Source organism: Sceloporus occidentalis, unplaced genomic scaffold, assembly GCF_023333645.1.
Source record: "Sceloporus occidentalis isolate IW3139 unplaced genomic scaffold, rSceOcc1.0.p SCAF_4, whole genome shotgun sequence".
Lineage (NCBI taxonomy): Eukaryota > Metazoa > Chordata > Lepidosauria > Squamata > Phrynosomatidae > Sceloporus > Sceloporus occidentalis.
In genome coordinates, this window is record NW_028316984.1 from 7,888,186 (window position 1) to 7,909,286 (window position 21,101).

The 21,101-nt window shown below is 39.8% G+C and overlaps 1 protein-coding gene across 8 annotated transcripts in view; it reads left to right on the forward strand.

Annotated features, from left to right (window-relative positions):
* Positions 1 to 21,101, forward strand: part of LOC149313473 (EH domain-binding protein 1-like) — a 318,359-nt gene that overhangs the window by 173,727 nt on the left and 123,531 nt on the right. For all 8 annotated transcript variants that reach the window (XM_089519151.1, XM_089519153.1, XM_089519155.1 and 5 more), the window contains 2 exons: positions 7,436 to 7,614; positions 8,528 to 8,576. In XM_089519151.1, the coding sequence (XP_089375277.1) occupies positions 7,436 to 7,614; positions 8,528 to 8,576 (228 nt within the window). The remainder of the gene's footprint in view (positions 1 to 7,435; positions 7,615 to 8,527; positions 8,577 to 21,101) is intronic.

Sequence of the window (21,101 nt, forward strand, 5' to 3'; positions counted from 1 at the left end):
GCCCAAAATCTTTGTGGCTCATTTGCTGACTGCACTGGCTATACATAAAGTTAGGTCTGGCATATGTCTCTCTAGAGCCTACAGGATTCCAGTGTCAGTGGTATCAACTGATCAGTTGCTCTCTCAGTCGCTTGGATAAACAAAATTTAGCCAAATATTTCCGTTTAGTATAGATCATATGTTTTCTTATGCTGAAGCCCTATCCAGTATGTTTCTTTGTGTGTAAAAGAAGAGAATGGGATTGTGATGGCAGGTGCTGTTGTTTTTTGTGTGCCTGCAGTTCACATGTACTGTAGGCTGTAAGCTGCAATATGATTTGCACAGTGCATTTTTTCAGATTGCAAATCAAAGTTAGTTGTGGGAACTGGTTGTTGTTAAAGGCTCATCTTCACATATATGGGGAGTGCTGATGAACATTGTCATAGGTCTTGAGTGTGTTTCATTTCAACAAGTAAAATGTACTTCTGTTCCTACATGAAAAGCTGTCATTTTAAACTGCTTCTCTGGGGAAATAATCTAAAATTGAAATGTAAACTACATAAGATGAAAACTGTCAAGAAATATTAAGGGGGGTAGTAATTGCAAAATGACTAGCTTTGGGCAAAAGTAATTGATTTTTTCTGACTATTGGGGTATGATGGGAAATCTTAAAGTAAAACACATACATATTCAGAGAAATCAGAAGAGAAACAAATCAGATATCGATAATATTTAAATATTATAAATTGTATTCCAACAAATATATTGCCCTAACTCAAATACTGAAGATTAAAGAACCCTAATAACAGATTCTAGAATTCCAAAGGCATACTTAGGCATTTACTCTTTTCCACAAAAGCAAGCTATTGTGGCCTAAGGAAAAGTCATAAGGGGAGAGTTCTAGGCGAGTTGGGTTAGCAAAGCAAGTACATTTCTATACCACTTATCAGTGCACTTAAGGACTTCTAAGCAGTTTACAATATGTAAGCTAATTGCCCCCAACAGGCTGGGTACTCATTTTAGTAACCTATGGAATGATGCAAGACTGAGTGGACCCTGGAGCCTGCCTGCAATCGAACTCACAACCTTGTGGCTATGAATGGCTGCAGTATTGGCATTTAACCATTGCATCACCAATGCTCCTTACCATGCAAGTAGTCTTCCTGCAAGGCAAGGCAACAAGGCTACCTGTGTGGAAAAAAATATATCTGAAAAAATTATTTATTTATTTTTCCAGAATGTATATCCTGCCTTTCTTTCACAATAGGGTTCAAGGCGGGTTACAATATATTAAAAAGACAAAGCTAAAATATTAATTAGGGGAAAAAATTAAAAAATTAAATATTACTAACATTAAACCATAAATAAAAACAGCATCGTTTAAAACAGTAAAGATCATGAAACATTAAAACAACACACCACATTATTCAGTCTACCCACCAAATGCCTGCCTGAATAAAAATGTATTCAGCTGCCGGCGGAAAGAGAGCAGGGAGGGAGCCAGTCTGAGCTCCCATGGCAGGGAGTTCCATAGTCAAAGAAGGTTCTCTCCTGAGTCCTCACCAACCGCACTTGTGAAGGTGGTGGGACTGAGAGAAAGTACTCTCCTGCTGATCTTAGCATTCAGGTTGGCTTGTATAGGGAGATATGGTCCTTCAGAGAGTCTGGACCCAAGCTGTTTAGGGCTTTAAAGGCCAGAACCAGCACCTTGAATTCTGCCCAGAAATGGACCACTAGCCAGTATAGCTGTTTCAGCAAGGAAGTGCTTTGATCCCTGTAGCCAGCCCCGATCAGCAGCCTGGCCGCAGCATTTTGCGCCTGTTGCAGTTTTCAAACATTTTCCAAGGGTAACCCCGCATAGAGCGTATTACAATAGTCCAAATGGAATGTAACCAAGGCATGTGTCGCCATAGCCAGATCTGGCATCTCAAGGAATGGGTGCAGCTGAGACCTGAGCATCCAAACTCAGAGTGGAGTCCAGGAGCACACCCAAGCAGCGAGCCTGAGATTTCAGGGGGAGTGTAACCTCATTCAGTACAGGCTGAATCCCTATTCCCTGATCTACCTTATGACTGACCAGGAGCACCTATGTCATTGGCTGGGCCAAAGCTAACAAAATTAGGAAGAATAGCTAATACTGCAGAGGACATGACCAAGATTCAAGAAGACCTTAATAGATTAGAAAGCTGGGCCCAAGCAGACAAAATGAATTTCAACACAGAGAAATGTAAGGTGCTGTACTTAGGGTGGGAAAACGAAATGCATAGATATAGAATCGGGGACACCTGGCTTAACAAGACTACATGTAAAAGGGATCTAGGAGTCCTAGTAGACCACAGGTTGAACATGAGTCAACAGTATGATGCAGCAGCTAAAAAGGCCAATACAATTTTAGGCTGCATCAATAGAAGCATTGGGAAGTAATAATGCCGCTCTATTCTGCTTTGGTCAGGCCTCACCTAGAATACTGTGTCCAGTTCTGGGCACCACAATTCAAAAACGATATTGACAAGGAGCATGCCCAGAGGAGGCTGACCAAAATGGTGAAGGGTCTGGAAACCATGCCTTCTGATGAAATATTTAGGGAGCTGGATATGTTTATCCTGGAGAAGAGATAATTAAGGGGTGATATGATAGCCCTGTTTAAGTATTTGAAGGGGTGTCACATTGAGGAGGGAGCAAGCTTGTTTCCTGCTGCTCCAGAGACTAGAAGATGGAACAATTGATGCAAGCTGTAGGAAAAGAGATTCCACCTCAACATTGGGAGGAAATTCCTGACAGTAAGGGCTGTTCAACAGTGGAACAGTCTTCCTCAGAAAGTGATGGGGTCTCATTCTTTGGAGGTCTTTAAACAGAGGATAGATGGCCATCTGTCGGTGATGCTTTCACTGTGATTTCCTGCATGGCAAGGGATTGGGCTGGATGGCCCTTGTGGTCCTTTCTGATTCTATGATTCTATGATAGGGTATTGTGGAACGATCAAGAGATAAGAACTGTAAAGTATATTGCTTCACTCAGTCATCCCAAGCAGGCATATTGGGTCAGTCTACGATAAGTTAAAACTGTGTGTACCTATGCACTGCAGGAATCAGCTATATTGTGTGTAAATACTCTCTATATGAACATAATATATTCTTATCCAGGCATCACAGCGAGTCTTGAAAACATGAGTGGAGGACCTGTGATCTTAGAAACATTTGTAACAACAATTGACCCTTTCTACTGTAATAATGTGACTTAGAATCCATCAACATCTGGAAATCAAGAGGTTCAGCACCCCTTAGGCCAGGAGAGGGCAACTGCAGCCTTCCATAGGTTTTGGACTGCAATTCTATTGACTATACTGCTTGGGAGTGCTGGACAAGTAAAAACAACAACAACTGGGCTTTAACACCTGCTGATAAACCATTAAAATATATTTAGCCCATTTTTAGGTATTTAAGCATTTGCTGTGAGCAGACATGTTGGTTTTATTACTTCTGGTACTTTTGAAAACAATTTTGACAATTTTAGGATAGGATCCCTTGAAAAGCAATTTCCAAAGCAAATTTTGAAACTAATCCATTATCTCTAGAGCTGACATTTAGCCTAAAATGCATTATTTAGCCAGTGTTTTTGACTATTTCAGAGTCTGGGCATGGATGCTCCCCCTCCCAAGGGCTGCATGATTCCTCTTATTATTATTATTATTAAACTTTATTTCTAAAGTGCTGTAATTATACCTCTTACCTATGGTCTCCATCAATCATTCTGTAATTCAACTAATGTTATACAATATATTGCATTTTGTATGTATTCTTTGTCCATTTTCTTGCCTATTCTGAACAAATATATTTCCTCAAGGCAATCCCAAGATTATTCTTGGATCTTGCAGTTGTGGGATTCAGCATTTGCAACTGCTTGAGAAGAAATTTCAGACAATGCCTAAGAAAATACCAAGAATGCTTTTCTCCTCATGCTGGGCTCCTGTTAATCTAGCAAAGTATGCATGCCAGAAGGTGTGCTGCTGCCACTGCTGTTGCTTTTGTTTTCATGGTTGTTACTGAGAATATAATACATTTATCAAACGAAAATAGTTTGCATGTTTCTTCTGGTTTTGCCTGAGAATTAACAATAGGATTTTTCTTCTGTCTCTCCAACTCATATCCTAACATTCTCACTGTGCTGTCATTCATGTTTTCATTTAAGTATGATTATTAATTTTTGCTGTCTTCACCACAAATAAAAGAAGAAACTTAACAAAGGTATGCATATGTGCACCAGTCTTTATTTCTTCTGCTCTCTCTACTGTACTCAGGGTGCTATATTCGGAAAAACATTCGGCTTGTTAGACAGAGACGAGATAGTATCTGTAATTAAAGAATGCAGCTTCCCTGTTGCATGCTATGGGGTGTGGTTGGATGCATGCCGAAACAATACCCAAGTTTTAAATGCACCATTGGAATTTTATTTTATTTTACCATAGGAAAACGCTTTTATGGAAAAGTTTTTTTTCAATTCTGATAAAAGTGTATTGATTTGTATAGAAAATGTAGAAATTTAATACAGTATCTTACTGTCCTATGCTCATTTCAAGGTAAATTGACTGGAATATCTTAATAGAACGTGTAATCTAAATTATATAACTTTTTTGTTATGTTTTAAAAGGACCAAACATAAACCTAACGTCTTGCCACATCTAGTAGTGTTCATTACCAAGATCAAGATATGACTCTACATGCTAATCCTTAAAATAACATACCAGTGTTTTTAAAAAAATAATATGCATATTATTTCATGTGAGTTTGTTTCTTCTTTTTTAAATCAATGAATTATCATTTTTCTAAACCTAGAGCATTTTAAAAGTCTTTTCCTGGATCTTAAGCTACACGTAACTCAGATTTTGTACTAATTGGCCCTAAATCACTGGGCCCTTCAGATTGCATTGCAACTATTATGTTGATGTCTTGAAAACCAGACTCATTTATTATGTCTATACATCTAGATCTGAATGGTGTTTGGGTCTTAAAAAGAGTTTTAGGCCTGTCTTTACATTTTTATCTGATCTCAAAAATTATTTGGCCTCAAAGACTTGTTTTAATCTGTTTTCAAATGATGGTTTAGATCTGATATGCATCATTGGAAGCCCTTGCCAGTAGAGTGGCAATAAACAAATAATTGTAATAAATTAATTAAACCAAACTTTAGTAACCTTTCGCACTGATGGAGAATTTATATTTCATTTATGAATGGGGCTTGTGTTGATAGGATAAAGTTGAAACTATTCTTGCTAACATTTTTGTGTCAAAATACCACACATTTTCATGTACATATATTACCCTCGTTTACCCCTCATAAAAACGTCACGTAACCAGATAAAATATCTATAGTATATCACATGTTATGTTATACAATAATGTGGCTCAGTTCATTGATGATGCCTGATTGTGTAGGATGGCCCATTGATTAATTCAAGAAACAGAAAAGTAACAGAGGTAGATAAAAATAGCACTGAAGAATAAGAGGCTGGCGAAGGCAGTGGCATTGGGCAAATTGATAAAAGTTGAATATGCACAAGATAAATTTCTATCTCTACCAAAACTGCAAATTTTGATCCAGAAATATCCACCGTAGTGGAAGCATTAGTAAGATCCATAGCTTAGTTAGGCCAAAGCACTTGACCTTAAGTTTATTTGTCTCCGGCTATAATGCATTTCAAGACCATGGCATTTATTTACAGGTTTCATATTTGTAATGTGTTTAAGGCTGGTGTCCTGGTCTGATTGGGGTAAGTGATTTAAAGTATCACTGTTTGGTCCAAGAATTTTTGCTTAGATTATGTCTTTGAGCAGCGATCAAGGGACTATTAATATTTCACTGTATATAAGTAAATGACATGCCCTAGACATTGCACTGCCTGTAACATGCAAGAGCTAATAAGTCTACCAACTAAATCTTATTCTTCAACTCTGGTGGTGTCCTCTGTACCTGATGGCTGCTCCCTGCTTCCCAGGAGTCTTTTGAGCCTGCATAAACTATGAGAAAGTATATCATCCTGATATCCTTAAAGGACAAATGGGATAAAAATGTAGGAATTAAAGCATTTGAGGTATCAGTGTTTTTCATAGCTCTGTGCTTTACCTTTGACTGTTTGCAAACACCTTAAGTCCACAGAAGTCCTTTGATTCTTCATGCATTTGCACTTGTTATTTAAACTTAAGGAATTATCACTACCGTAGACATACAACAAGCATTAAAACTTTGAATAACAATGACATAACTCATTTTGCAGATTATTTGGCACTATGTATCTGTGCTGCTGAAGGTTATGAGAAGGAGATAATATCATTCTCCCTTATCTGCGGGTTTGTTTGTATAATTGTAGTTTATTATTCTAGCAGTCAATAAAAATGATAAATTACCTTTGCGGCATTTCTGTTACAGTGGCTGTAAGCATCCTTCCCCACAAGCATTAATCAGGCTATGTATAAAATTGACAGTTCTAATTGCTTTTAGCACTGGCATACTTCAGTCAAGGGGGGGCATCATTGGTCTTTCAAAGATAGGCAACCTGGATAGAATTATATCTTTATAAATATGTACTGCTAAGAACTATTTTTTTTTCTTTTTAGCCTTTCAGTTTGACTGTGTCTGTGCACTTGGAATACTTGGTGTAAACATTTATAAGAAGAAGGGTCCCCCCCCCCAAAGCCAAATAATCCCATTAACGTTTATGAATGACTGTCTTCCCATTTTTCTCACAGAAGTACTTGAAAGCTTTGGATGTATTCCATTTGAAAAGCTCTACTTGTTTAAGCACATTTAAGAAACAGTCTTAAGCTTAACAAGGTCAACAAATATTTTGTGTGATTGCTGGATAGATTTTTATGTTTTAAATATAGAAAACTGAATGAATAGACATCGGTGTCTTTAAAACAACATTGTTTACAAACTTTCCAGTTTATGTCTGTAAGCATAACCAATAGCATGGCAATTCATATTCTAACATTAATATTTTCTGCCAGAATATTAGATCCTAACTTATGATTAACTTTGACTGTGGTGTGGTTTGCTTTTAGTTACTCAGAATTATATTTCCATTAAATGGGGGGGAAAGTTATGAGATGCTTTATAATTATGAATTTTGTAAGGGTATGTAACTAAGCACAGACTACCTAATAATATGCTTTAAGTCTTGAAATGTTAATATTTCCATCTATATAATTGGCTTGTTCTCATGTGTGTGTAGCATACCCTTCAGAGACAAGTGCCAAAGGCTAAGACTGTAGATAATGACTTGAGATTTGTGTCTGTTTTCAAGTTACAATGATTGTAAACTGACAGCTTTGAAGGACCTAAACTGACATCAAAGGATGCAGATCATCTAGTTAAGTCAATTAATGTTAATTCTCATCTCCCATTAAATTCTTTAATGCTTCTCCTTCCCCCTTTTTTCTTTTTTCCTTTTTTTTTCCAGCAAAGCCCAATACCAAGTCCTGTTTTGGGGAAGAAGCCAAATGCAAGTCAGTCACTGCTTACTTGGTGCAAAGAAGTTACAAAAAACTATAGGGGAGTAAAAATCACCAATTTCACTACATCCTGGCGGAATGGATTATCCTTTTGTGCAATATTACACCATTTTAGGCCTGACCTAATGTAAGTAGGAACATTGTGCCTTTGTGCTTATACTTCTGTCTTACTATCATGAAACCAAACATGACAATAAATAAATCCAGTTTTTATTTCTTGTTTGTGTCGCCTTGTTGTTGTGTGCCTTCAAGTCATTTCTGATTTATGGCAATTCTATTACAGGGTATTCAGAGAGGATTTACCTTTGCCTTCCTCTCAGGCTGAGAGAGGGTGACTTGCCGAAAGTCACCGAGTGGGTTTCCATGGTTAAATACAAACTTTGGTATCATTGTCCAACGCTCAAGCCATGTAATATGATGGCTCCCTAGGATTCAAAATAAATTCCTTGGGTCTCTTTTAAACATTGAAACAGAAATGAAACAGCTGGGTCTCCTACTGTTTCATATCGGTTTTAGTGTTTAAAATGTCACATTGTAGTATGGAGCAAACATGCACAACTTGCACACCTCATGCCATTGCTGGGACTTTCCTGTAAAACTCTCTTATTTCCCCTCCCCTCCCTATGATTTTTGATGTGTGTTTTTTCTGTGCAAGAAGTGACCTCAAAATAATTATGAAAATTGTGTTGGTCTTGAAATGAGATGAGACAAGCCTGTAACTCTTTTGTACGTTGAGGGGGGGAAATTACCTCATGGCAAGTTTGGTTGTCAAAGCTAGCCTCCAAGTCCCTACCTTAACTCTTCTTTTTAGATGGGAAGCTTTAGGCAGTGGAACATGCAATCTCTGTATTTATATTTGTGTATTTTTTTATTTTAATTTTCCACACTATTAGTTTTGCTGATTGGATTGCTGTGGAATTGCTAGTTACTGTATGATGCTGTTTTTATGTTGAATTATTATTTTTAGATAATGGTTTGTTTTAAAAACGGCTGCTTTTATCAAGTACTTTACATATCCACTGTGCCATTTTCTCCCTCAGTGACTACAAGTCCCTGAATCCTCAAGATATTAAGGAGAACAACAAAAAGGTAAGAACTGCCAGAAGGAATGTGGGAAATGGATATAGTTTCAATTTTGGAGAATGGCAGGTTTTCATAATTTGGGGAAAGTGAGTTTGTTTTGTAAGGTCATGACTGTACCTTGCAGGAGGTTTCAAGCCTCCTATAGCACAAATTGGATGTATTATTGCCTCTAGTTTGACATTGATTTTAATATTCACAAAAGATGCCATACTGGCATTAGGGTTTCATGTTTATATGGGCCAACATTAACTGAGGAAGAGCAAAAAGAGAGGTAGCGAAAAGAAAAGGCGGTAGGTCTCTTTTGATCATTCTAATTTTTTAAAAAATAATTTAATTAAACATTCAAAAATATCATTGTACAATAATTATCTTGTTTCAGGGCTTGCTTGGCCAGTACTTTAATATAAAAAATTCATTGCTACAGTTACAATAAACTCTGTTTTCACTTTGGCTTTTTATTTAAGAAAGAGAGAAATGGAGATAAAACTTCACATAGTCTTTTATCCGGCACACTCAATTAAACTAAGCAGTAAGGTGCATTGAGTTTTATATTATGCAAAGTATTGTACAATGTTTTTGGTTAGTAACAAGATATTTTTGAAAGAAGGCAAAAATATTAATGAAATACTGTCTGATAGTGTTCTGGGTCCAGGTTTATAATCCTCAATAATATTAGGTAATCTAATACCCTTTTGATGTAAAGGTTATAAAAGGGACATTCTGAAATGAGTTCAGTGATTTGAGACTCAATCTAAGAATCACAAGGAGACATGTTGGTACTTAATGCTGCTTGTTACTTAAGTCTTTTACTGTAGTTACAAATTTTAATTTCCATAAGATTCTAGGGCATTGGCCCTAGAGGGATCCATTTAAAAATTGCTAATTTTCCACTTGATTTCCCTACAACAAAACTAACTGTAAATCAGCTCAAATTGTTGTATTAGCTTTTTTTCCCATCTGGGCAGTGTGACTTTCTACTTCTCTGACTGGTTTTTTTTTTTAAAAATTGAGCTTACAAAATCGAAGATAATGTGTAAAAAAAATGAAATCCCCTTCTCTAAAATTTCCTCTTTTCCTGTCTACCAAGAATTTAAAGAGTTAGTCTGGCAAATCATGTATTTCGTACAGGAAACATGAGTCACGATTAATGGAGTCTTGATACCTAACTTTGCTGGAGTCATTTTCAGACTACTGTGTATATGCTTTCAGTGTTGTAGGGCAATACTTTTAAGGGTTCATTTGTTAGCCATATGTTCATGCTCTCTAAACACAAAAGAGTAATCAAAAGTCATGCCATCAGTGCAGTAGCAGCTAGGTAAATCATATTCATTGGAAGAAATAATGAGAAATTTTGAGTTAAAACTGGATTTCCCCCCTCATTTTCAGAATTGTGTGTTAAACTGTTTGATGACCTAAGATGATTATTTGTGACATCATACAGATTTCTGTTGCACTGTCTTTAATGTCAAAATCCTTTGATTGTCTGAGCTAATCAAACGTGACTTCAATGTCATTTGAATATAAGAGGTAATCAAGCATGATTTAGAAGCCATGGTAAACAGAAGTTTGATTTTTGAGCAAATGCTGATATAATATACAGATCAATTAGGTCATTTTTATTTATAAAACTTGTGCCTGGAAATGGGCAGGAGTTCTCACAGAAGACTTATTAGCCCATTTCTCTGACACTAGAGCAGTCACTTATTAAAGAAGCAATTGTTGTTGCCATGCTGTGGGTTTTTTCTTTCATCACCTTGCAACTCTTTGCCTGACAGCTACACTGAGTATCTCAGTTGCTTCCTGCAGATTTATTTCCTAGGCACACACAGTTCTGCCCGATAACCCCATGTGCCCTTGATTGGAATGAACACAGCCCTGGGAACAATTGCCAAGTATAAAGTCCATGCAGATGTACAGGACATTTGACAATACATGACTCCTCCTAACCAATTAAAATCTTATCCACAGATAAATAACATCCCTTTTGTCCCCCTGCGTTGTGTTGTGTTATGTTGTGTTGTATAAACTGAAAGGGGAGGAAAGTAAATTTGCAGGTTGTAACTTTAAAGAAATGCAATTTTAAGATATATTAGAAGAGATTGACTATGAGTTGTGTTTTTCCTAATCAAATAATGTTTTATTCGAGTGATTACTGATTGAGTCTCTTTTATCTGAAATGTTTTGGATCAGTGGTATTTTGGATTTTTCATTATTATTATTACTATTATTACTGGAATTTGGAATACCTGTATTTACATATACATACTTAATAAGATATTTTGGAGATGGGACCCAAGGCTAAAGACAGATTTCATTTATGTTCCATAGATACCTACTATACGAAGGTAATTTTTTCAATGTTTGTGCGTGAAACCATGCTTATGTACATGGAACCATCAGAAAGCAAACGTGTCACTATGTCAGCCATCTATGAAAAAGGTTTTTGATTTTGGAGATAAGGGACTTTCAACCTGTATTGGAAATTAGAGAAATAAGCAATATTAGAAATGTATGGTATAATTATAGAATATAAGATAAAAGAACTATAATATAAGGGAAATATAAATTACCTTCTAAAGTTGCACCCAGGTTTTTCTTTCTGCTTTTGTTTGTAATCTCTCCTTTCCCCTCTGATTATTGGAACTGGTTTGTGACATTATTATAATAAAAGAGTATAAAGGAATAATTAAATATTAAAACATAATTCCACAAAATGTTATCACACTGTCTCCTGAGTTGTTGAGGCTGCAGTCCTCTTTTCTGAATTTAATGAGACTTTTGAGTAAACATGCATAGGATTGCCTGCAATAGCAGTTTTTGAAGGGACTGAAAAGAAACCTTTGACATCTGACCTTGACCAATATGTCAGTGTGTATTAGAAGATGCTTTGAATACTGCCTCTGGTGTTTTTGTTGATGGACTGCAGTGAAACTTGTCAATCACCTGGTCAAATTATGTTTTTGTTGTTGTTTTATTAAAAAATAAATAGGAAATCTCTTTAGTGCTGAATGTTGATTTTTACAAACTTTTATAAAATCCATTAATTCCAAAACCGGACCTAAGGCCAGGATGTCTTAATTTGTGTCCTCTGTTATACCCTAATCCTAATCACTGTCCTTATTTAGCAAATCTCATGTGTTACGCTATGTTTTTACCATAATAATTGATACAGAGCGTGTCAACATTGCTAAATAAAATGTAGAGATTTCCAGAAGCACACTAAGCATTTGTTATTATCAATCAAAGATTATATCAGAAAGTGTAGATTAAGGGCCTCTACAGACAGGTGGCTCAGCGCCACCCCTTTGAGGCCCACAGCCTCTGGAAGGACCAAAAAGAACCCGCTTCCCGTTGGGTTCTTTTTGCATCCTGGAAGGGACACCATAGGCACTCTTGCGGGGGCAAATTAGCTTACTTGCTAATTAGTTTACTTGCTGTTCACCGCTATGATCTTTAGAATAGCGGTATATAAATAAAACATATTATTATTATTATTATTATTATTATTATTATTATTATTGCGCAGCATGATAACACAGCTTCCACAGAGCACTGTTTGGGCATTCTGACACACTGATGTCATCCTGGCACATACCGTATGGACGAGCGCACGTCATGATGACGTCCCGGCGGAGAAAGAAGAACTTGAAGCGTGTAAACACTCAGCCCTACCGCCCACGCAGGCTGACATAAACTGCCAGTCTGTCAAGCCTCTAAGTAACTAGCATGTAAAAGCAACCCTGTGAAGTTGAATTGCCACCACTCCTTTCCTCTGGGCTAGCCAGAGTCAGATCACCACAATTTACAAGGACATCCTTTGGTTCTAAGGCTTCAAGAGGCATAATTTCTTTATGTTCTATGTACAGTCAGACCTTGGTATTTGTGGGAGATCCGTTCCAGACACACACACACACCTGCGGATACCAAAAAACATGGGACCTCAAGTCCTGTTTTCCCTAATGGCAGCACGGTGCGCAAGTGCCCATTAGTACAGCTGTGTACATGCACAACCATTAGAGACAACAGCGGCTTGCCATCTACAATGCTGAATTCCACAGGTGGCAAGTCCATGAATATGGAGGCTCCACTGCACTATGTACTTTTGATATAGTCTAATGCCTGATCACTGTTCTGTTTAAAACAGACAGGACATGTCCCCTTATCTACTGATTCTAAAAGGGTAAATGGAGTATGCTTTAACTAAAATATCTATCTTTCCATTGAGAGCACTACCTTAGCAGTAGTTATTTTATTTATTTATGGTATTTATACCCCGCCCTTCAGCCCTAAAGGCTATCAGAACGGCTTACAATTATTATTTTTAATTAGACGGTTCCCTGCCCTCAGGCTTACAATCTAAAAGACATGACACAAAACGAGAAGGGAATGGTGGTGGGAAAGGGGATGAGGTCCAGTGGTTATTCTCTCCCTCTGAGGCCTGGACCAAGGCAGATGGGCTGGAGGGAGGGCTCTGCTTCTTCAGGCTAGCTCTGATGGAGCTGTGCCAGTCTATTCTTTCCCTCGCAGGCTGAAGGATGACAGGAGGGAAGGCTCTTCTTCAGGCTAGCCCTGATGGAGCTGGGCCTGCCTGTTCACTCCCTCGCAGGCTGAAGGATGACAGTTATCATGGAGGGAGGGCTCTTCTTCAGGCTGGCCCTGGTGGAACTGGGCCTGCCTGTTCACTCCCTCGCAGGCCGAAAGATGACAGTTATCATAGAGGGAGGGCTCTTCTTCTTCAGGCTGGGCCTAGTGGAGCTGGGCCTGCCTGTTCACTCCCTCGCAGGCCAAAGGATGACAGTTATCATGGAGGGAGGGCTCTTCTTCAGGCTAGCCCTGGTGGAGCTGTGCCTGCCTGTTCACTCCCTCGCAGGCCGAAGGATGACCGTTATCATGGAGGGAGGGCTCTTCTTCTTCAGGCTAGCCCTGGTAGAGCTGTGCCTGCCTGTTCACTCCCTCGCAGGCCGAAGGATGACAGTTATCATGGAGGGAGGCCTATATACATGTCTGATTATAAATAAAAAGTTCTATGACACCTTAAAGACACATACATTTTTTTTTTACTCTCATGGATCAAAGTCTGCTTGTGCAGATTCATCTTTGTGGACCATACTGCATGAAAGCCTATGCCAAACACAATTTCTTAGTACTTAAGGGGCACAAAACCTTTTCTTGTGATAGACTAATGTAGCATTGCTGACAGAAAAACAGATAGATAGGCAAGCAATATGGTTTCCAGCATGTTAAAAAAAAACATTTTACCAAGATAAATGGCCTGATACAGACAGTGAAGAAGCGCCATCCTTGGGCCAAAACTAGAGCTGGGGAGTGTGCAGCAACCGCATGCTCCCCAGCCCTAGTTCGTATGGACTGCACCATTTTGGAAGCGTGCCATCCATACACAGTGCTGGCCGATGGTGTCACGCACGGGCCGTCTCCACACGTACCAGCGCGTGCGTGACAACACCATGATGCTGCAGGGCATTTGGGGGCCCCTTTCAGCATCATGGGAAGGAGCTCTGAAACGGAACTCCTTTTGCATGCGTGCATCGCTGGCATGGCTTCTACATGGCCACGCCAGCGATGCAAAGGAGAAAGGGGCCTTGATTTCTGTAATGCACTTTACATGGGGCTACCTCTGTATCAAGTTCAGAAGCTTCAATTAGTACAAAATGCAGCAGCCAGATTGGTCACTGGAACACCTAGATCAGACCACATAACACCAGTACTAAAATCTCTTCACTGGCTGCTGATTAACATCCAGACACAAAACTAAGTGTTGGTTATCACCTTTAAAGCCCTATATGGCTTGGGCCGAGTTACTTGAGGGAACGCCTCTCCCTGTATTTTATAAGAAGTGTAGTTTTAATTGAATTGTAATTTTAATCTTACTGTTGCGATCTCGCCTCAATCCGTAGGGAGAAGCGGGAAATACAAATAAAAACTATTATTATTACTATTATTTCTCCTCTTTGCCATGCTTGTTGGGGTGTCTGGGGGCATGAAGCCCCATGGACACCTCTTTCCAGGCCACAGAGAAGCGGCATTTTGCCGCTTCTCCATGGCCTAGAAAAGCACCGGATTGGGGCCTCTGGGCTGCTGGTGACGCTACCCTGGCCCCAATCCACTGCGGAAAGGGTCGCTGCGGACCACCCTTTTTCCACAGTCTGTACTGGGCCAAATGTTGTAAGCTTTCTAATAATAACAGCTTAGAATAACTTCTCCATTCAGCAGTCCTTAACAGAAGATAGTGGGTTGCCTGAAAACACTTTGGGACTGTATCCCTTTCGCAGATTTTCCTGGATTTTTCTATGGCTGTATTGATCCTTTTTATTTGTATTTGATGATGTCTACCATCAGTCCATAGTTAATACAAATCCCTATTTAACAGCAAGCCCTGTAACTATTATGAAGATCTTACAAGAAATCCTCAAGGCTTGTAAAACTTGTATCTGCCTTAAAATGTTAACTAATGCTTTCCCAAATAGTAGAAGTGTTTGTTTTCTGGATTTGCTATGAGTCATTTGTTTGTTCTCAGATTTATATCTTGCCTTCTTGCTGAAGTCTCAAAGCAGATTAAAAACAAAAACAAAAAAATAAAGAGAAAAACAATTGCAAAACGAATAGCAGGGGGAATGAATGAGAAACAGCAATAATCTAAGAAGCAAGCAAGCAGTATAAAAATTAGTTCCATTTAAAAGGGAGATACGAATACTGAAACAATTAAAGCTTCCCTAAATGTCAAAGAGAGGGTTTGGAAGACACTCTGCCTGGTTACTAAAAGGCATAAGAAAATGTACCAGACAAGCACATTCTGCAAATGAGTTTAACAATCTGAGGACCGTCATTGAAGAGCTCTCTTTGACAGTCACTCCACTAGCTCAAAATATAGGTATGTCTCACTAAGGGACTCTAGTGAAGATATTCATAAAGAGGCTATTCATGTAAGCAAGGCAGTCTCTGCACACGCACCAATCTCAAGCCATTGAGGAGTTTAAAGGTCAAGACTAACATCTTCAGTTGAATCCAGAAGTAAGCTAGTACCCAGATAAATTATTTCAGTACTTGACACAATACATTTGTTTTTATTTATTTACAACATTTTCATCCCATTTCCTATCTAGAAAGATGCCCTAACTGGTTTATATATTGTCAATAAACAAAGACAGCTTTTACCTGCATGCTTAAAATTTTGAAAGACATAACATAAAAGGATGGGGAGAAATAAGAGGGGGGGGGGAATCTTTCATTACCACTCACTCATAGTAGCCAGTTCCAGTTAATATTCCAGATGCTGTTTTCTGAACCAACTGGAATGTATGCGTATGGGCTGCCCATATTACAATACTTAGCATTCACCTAGCTTCAGTGTTTTCAAAACCATACATCACTGAGGTGACATAATCACTTTCTAAGTACAGTGGATCCTCGGTATACGTGGGGGATCCGTTCCGGACCCCCCCCCCCCGCATATACCAAAATCCGCGTATGCTCAAAGCACTACTCTGTCCAGTGGCGGCGCGCGTGCACGTGCGCCGCCATTGGACAGAAAAGTCCCCTTCCTCTTTCCCCCTCCTTCCTAACTTCCCTCCCTCCCTTCCTCCCACCTACCTACCTACCTACCTACCTAAAACTAACCTACCTTCCCTCCCTCCTTACCTGGTTCGCCGCGCCGCCGCCGCCGCGTCTTCGCTGCTGCTGCCGCCGCCACCGCTATAAGTGGCTCGGATGCAGCCTGGAGGTCTCTTGGCCTCCAGAAGCAGCACCCAGCCGTTTTGTGGCGGCGGAGGCCGCGGCCGCGAGGGAGAAGAGGCTTGGCCTCGTCCTCCTCGCGGCCTCGGTCTCCGCCACCGCAAAATGGCCGGCTGCTGCTCCTGGAGGCCAAGGGGCCTCCAAGCTGCAGCCGGCGCTTTAAGAGAGGCGGCGACCAGGGAGGAGGAGGCCAGGCCCCGTTCTCCCTGGTCGCCGCCGCTGAGGAAGAGCCGGCTGCAGCCTGGAGGAGGGGGAAAGAGGAGGGGAGGAGAGGGACTTTGTTCCTAATGGCGGCGCACGTGCACGTGCGCCGCCATTAGGAACAACTTCCGGGTTTGCCATGCACATATGCTCAAATACGCGTATGGCAAATCCGCGTATAGGGAGGTTCGACTGTATATGCAGCTGGTAACACCAGCCAAAACCTGTAAAAGGCTCTGTAAGCTACAGAGGCAACTTGACTGTCTAGCCAGATGCATCAACAAAGCTAGATCAAGCTGCACCTACAGAATATGAGCCCTGTTATTTTGCTAAATTCATAATCTGCAGTCTAAAATATGCATACATATGCATCTACATAGTCCAGTTAAAGCACCCCTGTTTTAGATTTTTAATAAAATTATAACCTAATGCTTCTGTATGTCTGCAGAATAATTTAAATGTATCTGCAACTATTCCAGAAGAACATTTTCACAAACTAGGTAAATCCATCCCTCACACCCATTCCCCCCTTCCTTAGAGAAATGCTGATATCTTACTTCCAGGGCTTTCACACTAAAGACAGATTTCTGAGTCATGTTTTGAACTTGCTTCTATTATTTATTTATGTATGTATTTGTTTATTTATTTACAATTTAGTACAGTCTGAATTATTTCTCTCTCTAAAATCTGTCCTTCTTCATGGTCTCTGTGCCTCCCATGTTAGGGTTTGTGCCTGTGCAGAAACGCCAAACAAAAATTTCTAGAGCTGAGTAGCTTGGCGGGAACACCCACCCCCTCCCATCTATTGCACATGCCCAAGCCCACCAAGCTACCTTCTGCTCCGATTCTTCCTTCATATCTTTCATATGGCTTCTAGTCTCCATGGCCTCTATCAAATGGCCACTCGGAGTGTCTTTCTTGCCTTCGTGAAGGCCATAGTATTGCTATATTTGAAAGGGATTCACCCCTCAGGCTCTGAAGAATTGGACTCAGCATCTCAAAATACATTGCTGGGAGAAATGTTTTTCAGTCTGGGATAAGGAGGTGGCCAAATATCCGCTCTGGTTGATCGCCATCTCATCTTTCGTATCAAAAGGCAAGAGATCAATGTTGACAGAGGATTCTACATCAGTGCTGGCCACCACCACCGGTCATATGGAACCCTCTTCGATACCAGAGACCTCTTTGGTCTCAGATGTAGCCCAGCAGGTGCCTTCTGCCTCCCAGCCCAGCACTGATGGTAAAAAGCAGCACTCAAAATCTTTCAAGAAGTGGTTTGCTTCATAGATGGGAGATCATGCTCATCCTGGAGAGGATTTCTGAAATTGACAGAGAAGAAGAAAAAGAGTAAAAATGACATCCAAGAGTAAAAATTACATCCAAAGAGAACCAACTTTCTACCATAAATCCTCTAAGACACCATCAGTACCAACAGTTACTTCAGATACCCAGGCCTCTCCAGATTGTACCATCTGTGGACCTGCCACAATCTATCGAGGCCAATAGTACTTACGCCTGCAACTCCACCCACTTCTGTATGGGATCACTAGTCTTCTTGATGTTCTTTTCCTTGAAGGATCCATCCATGTTATTCTGAATATCATTCCCTATATCGTAAAAAAGAATCAGTTTCATCATCTTAGGCTGCTCAATATGGAGGTGACTCTCCATTTCCATCTGTCTCCTACATCAAAAGATACCAGTTGGAGGATTTGTAGAGGAAGCATCCAGCTTCTTATTGGTCATACCTTCCATCATACAGGGACTGTTACCATAAACGTGAACCCCTTCCTTACCTTTATTCGTAAGTTGCTCTTGGTCTCAATCCTATTCTCCATACTGAGACAAATCAGTTTGTTCCCAACACTGTTCAACTGGAGAGTCTAGGCACCAATCACAGTCTCCCATTGTACCTCAAACACTGCCATCTCCATTTCTTCTACCATTGATACCAATTTCATGGATCCCATCTCCACCTCTCAGAGTCACGGTGACAGTATCAAACCTCCAACAAAAACTACAACAAGTTCCTGCAGCCTCCACCTCTCTGTCCATGGCTGTTACAGCTCCTGTCTTCCGTGTTCTACCAGACCCTCCTGTTCTACTTCACCCTTCTTTGATACCAACTTCAGTTCCATCATCTTCGACTCAGGCTAGATCTACACTGGCATCAACGAAGGCTATGTTTCCTTCTCAAGGCCCCACAAGCACAGTTTACTGAGGATTCTAATGGCTATGAAACCGAGACCTTGGCTCCGGCTTCACCTTCTCCTCTTACTGAGTTTCCCACGGATGAAGCGGTTGGTACAGGACCTGCATCTCCTCCTGAGGATGTCAAATTATTCCCTGATGTCATTGTGTGGATGGCCAAGGCACTCAAACTAGAAATCAAATCAACTCCAGCTCCTATTCATGACCCAATGTTCCAGCTTGTTGACTCCCAAGTTTCCATGCCTGTCCTAATGCCATTCCTTCCAGCTTTAAATGAGGTCATGTGCCAGTCATGGGCTAAACCTGCTTCTGTTCCTCCTGCTTCTAAGCAACTTGAACATCTATATAAGATGCAGACATGATGGCTTGTCTATTTAACCATCCCACACTGAATTCCATCATGGGTGAGGCTTCCCAATCAGGGTCATCTGGAAAGTCCCACTCTGCCCCGGTTGACAGGGAAGATAGAAAGTTGGTTCTCTTTGAATGTCATTTTTACTCTTCAGCCTTCCTAGCAGAGAAGGTTGGAAACATGCAGACATGCATGTTAGTGTACCAAAGGTTTTTTGGGATAAGTTTACGGCATTCATCCTCCGTGATTGAGTCTATCCATCTGGCATGTGATCTTCTTCCTCTACCTTTCCTAGCATTATTGTCTTTTCTAATGAGTCATGCCTTCTCATTATATGTTCAAACTATGACAGCCTCAATTTAATCATTTGGCTTCTAGGGCAAGTTCAGGCTTGATCTGTTCAAGGACCAATTTATCTTTTTGGCCGTCCATGGTATTCTCAGCACTCTTCTCCAGCACCATATCATAAATGAGTTTATTTATTTTTTCACTATCTCGCTCTCACATCCATACATAGTGATGGGGAATATAGTCAATCCTCCATATCTAAGGATTCTTTTTTCACAGATTTAACCATCCACAGCTTCAAAATATTTTTTAAAAATATAAATTCCCAAAAGCAAATCTTGATTTTGCCATTTTGTATAAGGGACACACACTACTATATCATTATATTTAATAGTACTTGTGTGCCCACAGATTTTGGTATCCATGGCAGGTCTTAGAACCAAACCCCAGTGGATCCCAGGGACTCATTGTACAATGGATTGGACAGTTCTGGATTTTGTACTCAGTTATATTTCTTTACTCTTTAGGATTTTGTCTAGTTTTTTCATCATTGTCCTTTGAATTCCTAGTCTTCTTCTGATTTCTTGTCTACAGTCTCCTTTCTGTTTGATCCAAGGTACAGGAAATCTTTAACTATTTCGATTTCCTCATTGTGTAGGTTGAATTTGTTTTCTTTATGTTCAGCATTAAGCCTGCTTTTTCACTTTCTTCTTTTACCTTCCTTAGTAATTGTTCCAAGGCCATGATGTTTTTCGCCAGTAGTATGGTGTCATCTGCATATCTTACCCAGGTGACATTCCTTCTTCCTGTCTTTACTCCTCCTTCTTGTTACCTGCTCTTTGCACGATAGTTTCTGCATAAAAATTGAACAAGTAGGGTGATAAAATGACGCCTTGCCTGACCCCCTTGTAAATTGGGATCCATTCTGTTTTTTTATAATTCTGTTTTAACAGTTGGTTCTTATCTTAAGTACAGATTTCTCATCAGGACTATCAAATGTAGTGGTATTCCCATTTCTTTAAGAGCGTTCCATAGCTTTTCATGATCTGTGCAGTCAAAGGCTTTGCTTTAGTCTTGTAAAATTCAATCTCTCTCCTGCTTTATTTCTTATGCCTAGTCCAAACCTGCCTACTGTATTTTACTCTTCATTGCTGCCTGCTTTAGCATTCCTGTCACATATGACTACTTGGAAGTCCTGTGTTGGTGTGTTGTCAATTTCTTCCTGGATTCTTTCATAGAAGAGACATGAATCTCTGAGAATCTCTCAGTTTCTTCTTCCTCTGCCTCTGTGGTTGGCGCATATACTTGGATTATGGTAATGTTTACAGGTTTTCCTTGAAGCCTTCTTGACATGATCCGATCCGATTCTATTTTGCATTGTATCCTTTGACTCCTTTTCCTATATCTCTCTTTATTATGAGCACTACCCCTTGTCTTCGTGTCTCTTCATTTCCTGAGTAGAACCACCATGTAGTTATCTGATTTAAGGTGACAAATTTAGTGACTCATTTTAGCTTGCTTATTCCTAGTACTGTTATGTTTATGCATTCCATTTCCTTTTTTATTATGTCTATCTTCCCCTTGCTCTTGCTTCTCACATTCCACATTCCCATAATATGTGTTGTACTCCTTCAGACAAACTTTGACTTGTTGAACATGTCTGCTTTTTGGCTCTCCATCTTTGAATTTCTCTGTGCCCTGATCAGCTCTCTGTTGTGATCTCCCAGTGT